At 39.7% G+C, this 11,065-nt stretch overlaps 1 protein-coding gene across 8 annotated transcripts in view; it reads right to left on the bottom strand.

The window, feature by feature from the left end:
- ELMO1 (engulfment and cell motility 1) overlaps positions 1–11,065 on the bottom strand; it is a 594,699-nt gene that overhangs the window by 281,067 nt on the left and 302,567 nt on the right. For all 8 annotated transcript variants that reach the window (XR_004370726.2, XM_032758309.1, XM_032758304.2 and 5 more), the window contains one exon: positions 4,311–4,415. Coding sequence is in view for 7 of the 8 variants with exons in the window: in XM_032758309.1 (XP_032614200.1) it covers positions 4,311–4,415 (105 nt within the window). In the remaining variant the exon portion in view is untranslated. The remainder of the gene's footprint in view (positions 1–4,310; positions 4,416–11,065) is intronic.

Below are 11,065 nucleotides of genomic sequence, written 5' to 3'. Positions count from 1 at the left end.
TGTGCTAGGCTGTGTGCCAGGGGCTAGAATATAAATGAACCTTGGTGCCTGCTCACAAGACATTTACAATCAATTAGGGGAAATAGAAAGTAAATACATTTAAGGTTGTACAATGTTCTAGGATTTAAATTGTGTGTCCACAGTGCAAAGAGAGTGGATGGAGTCATTTGGGTAGAGGGTCAGGAAGCCTTCTTCACACAGAAGATGGCCTTTGTCATGAGGGCTGTCCAACAGGCAGATGATGTGGGACAGGCACTCAAGCAGAAGCAAGAATAGGAGCAAAAACACAGTGGTAGAGATTTGCCTGGCTAGTTTGGCCTACCATCATTTATATAGACAAAGGCTACTATGGTGGTGGGGGGATGGAAAAAGGGAAAGGGAAGTTGGTGGCAAGAGATAAAGCCACAGAGATAGGTTGTGGGCCAGGCGTGGTCCCTGAAGCACTCAGAACTCTGTTTAGGAAGATCATCCTAGCAACTGGCACGGAAGATGGGTTTGAAGTTTCCAGACATTAGCAAGGAGGCCACTAAGATAATATTGTGAATATATAGAAGAATGAATTGGAGGGAATAAGAATGCTTAAGGAGTTAGAATATAAATTGTGATGTCTACATGGGTCTGAGCTCAGCCACCCAGATCTCCCTGCCTACTGCGTATGTCCTCCTAGACAGACGACCCACATGCATGTAAGAGTCTGGATGGTCCAAATGCCTGCCCCTTCACAGACCCGCACTATCTATTTCCTTAATGACACCACTGTCTACCTCCCACTCAAGGCAGAAACCTCCCTCTTCCTTGGAGAAGGTCAAGTTGATTTTAGTTCCAAAGTAACTCATTCAAACTGCTCCATTTCATTGCCACTCCCACTCCCCTAGTTCAAGTTATCTCCATTTCTCTATAATTTCCCACATTTTATTTTTGCCTCTGGTCTTGATTTCTCACATTGGTTTTCTAGTGGGACAGTGATTTGTCTAAACTTAATTCTCATCTTGATTTAAAACACTTCAGGAATTCTTCACTGCCTTTAGGTCCAACAGACCTCTTCAGATGGCTTAAGACGTCCCCACTGAAGTAGCACATTTGCCTCACAAGCTATGCCCCGTTTGCCAGTCCCTGCCCTGGCCATCCTATACTAGTGTGGCTCCCCGAACAAAGCATGCACCATTATACCTTTGCTCTCGTGGTTCCATCCACATGAGGTAGTACTCTCCATCTCTTCCCTTCACCTGGTTAACTAGTACTATTCAACAGTTCTGAGCCTAGATGCCACTTCCTCCAGGAAGCTTTCCTGACCTGACCCCCACATCTGTGTTGGTGACTTTCCTCTGTGTTCCCAGCATACTCAATCAAGACACATGCCAAGTGACTTGGAAACTGCCTGGTATTTGTCTCTTCACACCCCACCCCACCACCACCACCTCTACTTTCGATCTCTAGACAGTGAACTCCTCAATGTCAGGACCCATGAGAAACTTGTTTTCTTGAGGAATCCCCATCCTTTGGCTCATGGCTGGGCATTTGATGGTTACTTAGGAAATGTGCAGCCTGAGGGACTGAGACAAGCAAAGGTCCGGAGACAGAGTCCTGGGGGCCTATGCATTTGATGGGTAGGCAGAGGAGAAACCCGCCAGAGACACTAAGAGCAACGGTCAGCAACAGAGCCAAGACAGATCACTGGCTGCTAGGCAAGACAGGACTGGTCACTAGAGAGTGTCAGGTGTCAAGGGCAAGGCCAACGAGACAAAGGATGAGGAAAGTGCTCTGCATTTGGCAATACAGCTTCCAGAAAGCAATGGAGAGAAGTCTTGGAGCAGAATGCTGAAAAGTGAGTGGCAGGCAAGTTGAACACAGGGCAAAAAACAACTTGGGAACACGTGGATAGAAAGTGGGTGAGGGACCATGATACCTGGGAGTGACAAGGGCAACGAGGGAATATTTGTGCATATATACATGTGTGTTTGTGTGTGTGTGTTACAATTTTTTTTTAATCTCAACTATAAATTTGACTGGCAAAGAGAGTGAATAGTGAGACTATATTCAGGTACAGAATAAGCATTTATCAAAGGAAAGATATAAATAATAAATGAAAAATTGCATTCATAGAGAAGATATACATCCTCAAAAAAGCAGATTTTTATCAAAACGTAAACTGAAAAGATTGAGCCCGTCTTTATGTTTCAGAAAAAACCACTGAGCTCATGAATCAAAATTTAATTAGCTGTTCAGATCACTATTTTCACTACCTACAGCACTATTGCCATATCATGGAGATATCTATGTTCAAAGTCACCCTAAAATTTCCTTGCAGAGATCTTCAGACTTTATATATGCTCTACTAACCCCACGCATTCACATAAATAGCCTTAGCTTTGTATCTAGTAAATGCCCCAAAGTCAAATGGGACACAGAAAAAATTAGGGAAAGGACACTTTTGATAAATGAATAAAGTCATCTGAGATACAGGAAAGTCTAACCAATAAAGAAAAGTGCATGTGGACCAAAAGCCACACTTTTCTTTACCAATAGGTTTTTTCTTTTAAGTCCTTATCAAATATAAAGTTTTGTCAGGCTGCCATGGTATTCATTTCACTTACAATGTTTAAAGAACACATTGAGGAAAACAGGCTTAAAACATTAAATTACTTTTCATGAGACATATGCTTCTTATGCAATTAACAATACATTCAGCATCAATAAGCTCCAGTTTTAGAAACACTCATCCATGAACATTAATCAGTTAATGGTAAATTCAATTTCTACTTAGCTTCTACTTTTCACGCTCAACTCTCCAAGGCTATACTACGTGGTACCTCAAAAATATTAATTTACTTACTACAAAAGCAGATTACATTCTTAGAAACCATCTGTGCAAAAAATATATTCACATATAAGTCAAATCAAAGTTTTATGGAAAAACAATTTTCTTACGTGGGACTGTATTTCTGACCAAACACCTGATCCCAAACCTTTCAGAGAAATGACAATAAAATTCTTTATATAATCAGATTACAAATAATATTTCAGAATGGGTCAAAGCTTTCCAAACTCCATATACATATAGAACAATACACAGATTTAAAATATATTGCCTAAAGAGAACTCAGTGATCTGGCATGGCCTTATTCAAGGAGGTCACTGCTGGGTGGTACAGTTTTTCACTGTGCAGACAGTCCCATAGATTACAGATTTTGGCCAGTAGCACACCACTAGGCATGGTGACAACCGAAGAAACATGCCCATACATTGCCAAATGCTCTCTAGGGGAATAAATACTGTCCCAACTAAGAACCGTCAAGTCTCTCCGGTTTACAGAGGAAACATGAGCCCAGACCAAAGGAACTGCCCACACTGACATCACTAGATGATGACAGTGCCAGGCTCGAACCCAGGTCTCCAGGGAGCCAGTGCTACAGATAATCCAACAGAGAATGTGAGATTAATGGACATGCTCTTACCATATTTTAAGTTCAGCCTTACTCTTCCTGATTTAGGTGACTTGTTCATCAAATACTTTCTAAGCTTACATCTAGTCATCATTTTAACCACTCACCAATTCCCCTGCCCCATTTATTCATATCCTTCCCTGATCTCAATCTTGGATCTACCTCATCCTGACTGAATCTGGGTTCTTCACCCTGAGGACAGGGGAGAGGTGTCAGCACAAATCTAGGGCTCCAACCAAGCAGCCCTGATAGATGAGAGCCTTCTCCACCACTGTCACCTTAGGCTTCCATTCATTCATTCTCCATGCCAGCAATGCCCAGTCAGCAGGTGGCATCTTCCATTTCACAGAGAAAACGGAGTCCCCCACTTCCTTCTGCTCCACCCACAAATTAATCTACTTTTGTGACTAGAATTTGACGAGTCTGACGTGAAATATAAGAAGGCATTTCTCTGCCTTCCCCATCTCTCTCATTTTTCTCTTTGTTTCTGTTTATCTTATTGTTCCTCCAGTGTCAGACTCAACAGCCTCTGAATTTGGAGTCATGCAGGTTTTTGGTAGGTAGTTCATTTTTGTTCCTTGTTATTTAAGAGTTTTTGTCATAATTCAATATTGGACTACATGAAATGTTTTCCCAGTATCTACTGTATTTTTAAATGTCATCAAAAGAAAAAATAAAAGTTAAAATCTCCATTTCAGTCCCCTGATTGATCTCACTTAATTCTGATTTTTTTTTTTTTTTTTAGTTTACTAAGAAAGCCAGAAAATACGGGGTCACTCATCTAAAGGTAATCCCTCCGTATCTGTGAGTTTGAAATTAACATTAAGTAGGAAACACACAATATCTGAAAAGGGCCTTGTTGCTTACCCGGATGTAGGCATCTTGGTGGTGCTTGGCAAAGTACAGCATGTTGTCCAGAGCCAACATCCCAGGTGGAGTCTGCGTGAAGTCCATGGCAGGGTTGACATGATTCTGTGAGTAAAACAAAATCACGGTAAGGTGAATTATTCAGCAGATTTTACCAACCACCAGAGATCCGATTTCCCTCCTCAAGAGTGAAGTGCTACAAGGCAAGCTCCAAATAATCAAACGTGATGACATTTTCTATCTCCACGTAAACCTACTGAGGTGGATGCAGGGACTTCTTTCTACTGCTCCTCAGGACAGCAAAACCAGATTTTATACCTGGGATTAGGAAACCAAGCTAAAGATTCAAACATAGGATTATTCTTAGACTTGTGACATTGTGAGAAAAAGAAAATGATGCAAAAATTATTTCTGGTGGCTGCACTAAAATGAAACCAACAGCATTTGGGTAGAAAAAAACTGGGATAAAGCCACACCTCTGGTATTTAATTTGGAAGCTGACTCCAAGGAAACCATGACCTACCCACACCTTGACTCCGCATCCTTATTTGGGAGGTTAAATACAGCTGCATACATTGATGGGCTTTGTGAACTGTCCAGGGCTACACAGTCCACAGGCCTCTGAGCACAGACACTGGATAAAGTTCAGATATCCACAGGGTCCTGACATCTGTCTGCTCTGAGAACCTTCCTGTCTGGTCTTTAGGGTCACCACACACAACACACAGAACCCCAAAGATGAAATAATAGCTACAGATATGCAGAACTCAAACACCTCAGCAACACAAAAAACAATCCAATTTAAAAGTGGGCAAAGGACATGAATAGACATTTTTCAAAAGAAGACATACAAATGGCCAACAAGCATATGGAAGAATGCTCAACATCAGTAATCATCAGAGAAATGCAAATGAAAACTACAATGAGATACCATCTCACACCAGTCAGAATGGTTACTAGTACAAAGACAAAGAATAACAGGTGGCAAGAAAAGGGAAAAAAGAAAATGCTTATATACTGTTGATGGGAATATAAATTAGTACAACCTCTATGGAAAACACTATGGAGATTTCTCAAGAACTAAAAATAGAACTACCATTAAATCTAGCAATTCCATTACTGGGTATCTACACAAAGGAAAAGAAATAATTGGCTGGGCATGGTGGCTCATGCCTGTAGTCCATTTTGGGAAGCTGAGGCAGGTGGATCATGAGGTCAGGAGTTTGAGACCAGCTGGCCAACATGGTAAAACCCCATCTCTACTAAAGATACAAAAAATTAGCTGGGCATGGTGGCGCGTGCCTGCAATCCCACATACTCTAGAGGTGGAGGCAGGAGAATAGCTTGAACCTGGGAGGCGGGGGTTACAGTGAGTCAAGATCATGCCATTGCACTCCAGCCTGGGCAACAGGGCAAGACTCCATCTCAAAAAAAAAAAAAAGAAGAAGAAATCGTTATACCAAAAAGTCATCTGCACTGTTATGTTTATTGAGTACTATTCACAATAGCAAAGATATAGAATCCACCTATATGTCCACCAATGGATGACTGGATAAAGAAAATGTAGTACACATACATAATGGGATACTATTTGGTCATAAAGAAAGAATGAAATCATATCTTTTGTAGCAACATGGATGGAAATGGAAGCCATTATTTTAAGTGAATTAACTCAGAAACAGAAAGTGAAATGTCACATATTCTCACATAGAAGTGGGAGCTAAATGATTTGCACACATGGGCATAGAGTGTGGAATGATAGACAATGCAAACTCAGAAGGCTGGGAATGGGTGGGATGATGAGAAATTGCTTACTGAGTACAATGCACTATGTAGGTGATGGATACACTAAAAGCCCTGACCTCACCACTATTCAGTGTATCCACGTAACAAAATTACACTTGTACCCCATAAATTTACCCAAATAAAAAATTGTTACAAATATGCCTAAGAGGAGAAGGCCTGTCTGATCTGAACTCTCCATCTACTTGAGATCACCCAGCAAAAACATCACAAGACTCTTACTAAGATTAGCAATCTACTCTTCACCATTAATTACTGAAAACAATGACCAAGAACTATCCTGAAAATGCAGATCTGCCAGTTTTTCCAAGATGGTGGATAGGAGGCAGGACCAGTTGCAGCTTCCACTTGGAAGGATAGAGTAGCATGTGGAGACTTACATCATGAACTTTTGTTCCAAGAACTACCGCAGGAACATACCAGGAAAGCCGAGATAATTCACAGACCCTTTGAAGGAACTGGATCACCACTGCAGGCTCCCTGGGAGGCAACCAGCACACTAAACAAAAACACAACCAAGGACCCGCACAGAGTCCACTTCATTCCCCTGCTAACTCCACTGAAGCAGGTGCAGGTATCAATGGCTGCAAGATCTGAAGACCAATCATATCACAGGACTCTGCAGACACTTGCCAGTACCAGCACGGAGCTGCGTAGCTCTGCTGGCTGGCTAGACCCAGAAGAACAAAAACAATCACTACAGCTTGGCTCTTAGGAAGGCACATTCCTAGGAGAAGGGGGAGAACACCACATCAAGGGAGCACCCTGTAAGACAAAAGAATCTGAACAGTAGTCCTTGAGTCCCAGATCTTCCCTCTGACTTAGTCTACCCAAAGGAGAGGGAACCAGAAAAACAATTCTGGTAATATGACAAAACAAGGTTCTTTAATATCTCAAAAGATCATACCAGCTAATCAGCAATGGATCCAAACCAATATTAAATATCTGAATTGCCAGAGTAAGAATTCTGACAGTGGATTATTAAGTTACTCAAGGAGGCAGCAGAGAAAGATGAGGGCCAATTTAAAGAAATAAAAAACAGGATACAGGATATGAAAGAAAAATCCTTCAGTGAAATAGCCAGCATAAATAAAAAACAATCAGAACTTCTGGAAACCAAGGACACACTTAGAGAAATGCAAAATTCACTGGAAAGTAACAGCAGTAGAATTAACGAGCAAAATAAAGAACTCAAAGCTCAAAGACAGGCTTTTGAATTAACCCAATCTGTCAAAGACAAAGAAAAAAGAATTTAAAAAATGAACAAAACCTCCAAGAAGTATGGGACTATGTTAAACGTCCAAACCAAGGAATAATTGGTGTTCCTAAGGAATAAGAGAAATCCGTTTGGAAAACATACTTGTGGGAGTAATTGAGGAAAACTTCCTCAATTACGTTGCTAGAAATCTAGGCAACCAAATACAAGAAGCTCAAAGAACACCTGGTAAATTCATCACAAAAACATCATCACCTAGGCACACAGTCAACAGGTTATCTAAAGTTAAGACAAAAGAAAATCTGAAGAGCTGTGAGGCAAAAGTATCAGGTAACCTATAACGGAAAACCTATCAAATTAACAGCAGATTTCTCAGCAGAAAACTTACAAGCTAGGAGGGACTGAGGTCCTATTTTTAGCCTCCTTCAACAAAACAATTATCAGCGAAGAATTTTGTATCCAGTGAAACTAAGCTTCATAAGTGAAGGAAAGATACAGTCTTTTCCAAACAAACAAATGCTGAGAGAATTCACCACTACCAAACCAGCACTACAAGGACTGCTAATTGGAGCTCTAAATCTTGAAACAAATCCTCAGAAAAAAAGAAAAAAATAGAACCTCCTTAAAGCATATATCTCAGAGGACCTTAAAGCATAAATCTCACCATACATATATGTTGTGTATATAACAATAACACAATGAAGAAAACACAAAGTATTCAGGCAACAAATAGCACAATGAATAGTATAGTACCTCACATCTCAATACTAGCATTGAATGTAAGTGGCCTCAATGCTTCACTTAAAAAGTACAGAACAGCAGAAAGGATAAGAATTCACCAACCAAGTTTCTGCTGCCTTCAAGAGACTCACCTAACACATAAGGACTCACATAAATTTAAGGTAAAGGGTAAAGGTTAAAAGATATTCCATGCAAATGGACAACAAAAGCAAGCAGGAGTAGCTATTCTTATATCAGACAAAACTAACTTTTAAGCAACAGCAGTTAAAAAAGACAAAGAAGGACATTATACAATGGTATAAGGACTAGTCCAACAGGGAAATATCACAATACTAAATATATATGCATCTAACACCAGATCTCCCAAATTTATAAAACAATTACTACTAGACCTAAGAAATGATATAGACAGCACCACAATAATAGTGGGGGACTTTAATACTCCACTGACAGCACTAGAAAGGTCATCAAGACAGAAAGTCAACAAAGAAACAATGGACTTAAACTATACCCTACAACAAATGGACTTAATGGATATTTACGGAACATTCTACCCAACAACTGTAGAATACACATTCTGTTCATCAGCACATGGAACGCTCTCCAAGACAGATCATATGATAGGCCACAAAACAAGTCTCAGTAATTTTTTTTTTTTTTTTTTTTGAGGCAGAGTCTCGCTCTGTCACCAGGCTGGAGTACAGTGGCGCAATCTTGCTCACTGCAACCTTCACCTCCCAGGTTCAAGCAATTCTCCTGCCTCAGCCTCCCGAATAGCTGGGAATACAGTCGCGTGTCACCACGCCCGGCTACTTTTTGTATTTTTAGAATACAAAATTAGGGTTTTGCCACGTTGACCAGGCTAGTTTTGAACTCCTGACCTCAGGTGATCCACCCGCCTCGGCCTTCCAAAGTGCTGGGATTACAGGCGTGAGCCACTGTGCCTGGCCCAAGTCTCAGTAAATTTAAGAAAACTGAAATTATATCAAGTACTCTCTCAGACCACAGTGGAATAAAACTGGAAATCAACTCCAACAGGAATTCACAAAACCATGCAAACACATGGAAATTAAATAACCTGCTCCTGAATGATCACTGGGTCAACAGATAAATCAAGATGGAAATTAAAAAATTATTTGAACTGAATGATAATAGTGACACAACCTATCAAAACCTCTGGGATACAGCAATGGTTGTGCTAAGAGGAAAGTTCATAGGATTAAATGCCTACGTCGGAAGTCTGAAAGAGCACAAACAGACCATCTAAGGTCATACCTCATGGACCTGGAGAAACAAGAACAATCCAAACCCAAACCCAGCAGAAGAAAAGAAATAATAAAGATCAGAGCAGAACTAAATGAAATTGAAACAAACAACAACAACAAAAATACAGAAGATAAATGAAACAAAATGCTGGTTCTTTGAAAAGATAAAAAAAAAGATAGACCATTAGAGAGATTAACCAAAAAAAGAAGAGAGAAGATCCAAACAAGCTCAATTGGAAACAAAACGGGAGATATTACAACTGATACTAGAGAAATATAAGAGATTATCCAAGGCTTCTATGAACACCTTTATGCATATAAACTAGAAGACCTAGAAGAGATAGATAAATTCCTGGAAATATGCAACTTTTCTAGATTAAACCAGGAAGATATAGAATCTCTGAGCAGACCAATAACAGGCAGTGAGATTGAAATGGTAATAAAGAAAATTTCCAACCAAAAAAAGACCAGGACCAGATGGATTCACAGCTGAATTCTATCAGACATTCAAGTAAGAATTAATACCAATCTATTGACACTATTTCAAAAGATAGAGAAAGAGGGAATCCTCCCGTAATCATTCTATGACGCCAGTATCACCTTAACACCAAAAACCAGGGAAGGACATAATAAAAAAAGAAAACTACAGACCAGTATCACTGATGAACACAGATGCAAAAATCTTCAATAAAATACTAGTGACCCAAATCCAACAGCATATCAAAAAGATAATCCACCATGATCAAGTGGGTTTCATACCACAGATGCTGAGATGGTTTAATATATGTAAGTCAATAAATGTGATACACCACATAAACAGAATCAAAAACGAAAATCATATGATCATCTCAACAGATGCAGAAAATGCATTTGACAGAATCCAACATCGCTTTATGATTAAAACCCTCAGCAAAATTTGCATAGAAGGGATACACCTTAAGGTAATAAAAGCCATTTACAGCAAACTCACAATCAACATTCTACTGAATGGGGAAAAGGTGGAAGCATTCCCCCTGAGATCTAGAACAAGACAAGGATGCCCACTTTCACCACTATTCAACATAGCACTGGAAGTCCTAGCCAGAGCAATCAGACAAGAGAAATAAATAAAGGGTATCCAAGTCAGTAAAGAGGAAGTCAAATTGTCACTGTTTCCTGATGATATGATTGTATACCTAGAAAACCCTAAAGACTTATCCAATAAGCTCCTAAAACTGGCAAATAAATTCAGTAAAGTTTCAGGATACAAAATTAATGTATGCAAATCAGTAGCTCTGCTATATACCAACAGCGACCAAGCTGAAAATCAAATCACTCAACCTCTTTCACAATAGCTGCAAAAAAAATAAAATAGTTAAAAATATACCTAACCAGGGAGATGAAAGACCTCTACAGGGAAAACTACAAAACACTGCTGAAAGAAATCATAGACAACACAAACAAATGGAAACACATCCCATGCTCATGGATGGGTAGAATCAATATTGTGAAAATGACCATACTGTCAAAAGCAGTCTACAAATTCAATGCAATTCCTATCCAAATACCACCAGTGCTCTTCACAGAACTAGAAAAAACAATCCTAAAATTCATATGGAACCAAAAAAGAGCCCACATAGCCAATGCAAGACTAAACAAAAAGAACAAATCTGGAGGTATCACATTACCCAACATCCAACTATACTATAAGGCGATAGTCATCAAAACAGCATGGAACTGGTTTAAAAATA

This window comes from Hylobates moloch, unplaced genomic scaffold (assembly GCF_009828535.3).
Source record: "Hylobates moloch isolate HMO894 unplaced genomic scaffold, HMol_V3 SCAFFOLD_1, whole genome shotgun sequence".
Taxonomy (NCBI): Eukaryota; Metazoa; Chordata; class Mammalia; order Primates; family Hylobatidae; genus Hylobates; species Hylobates moloch.
This window is presented reverse-complemented; position numbering and strand designations above follow the sequence as displayed.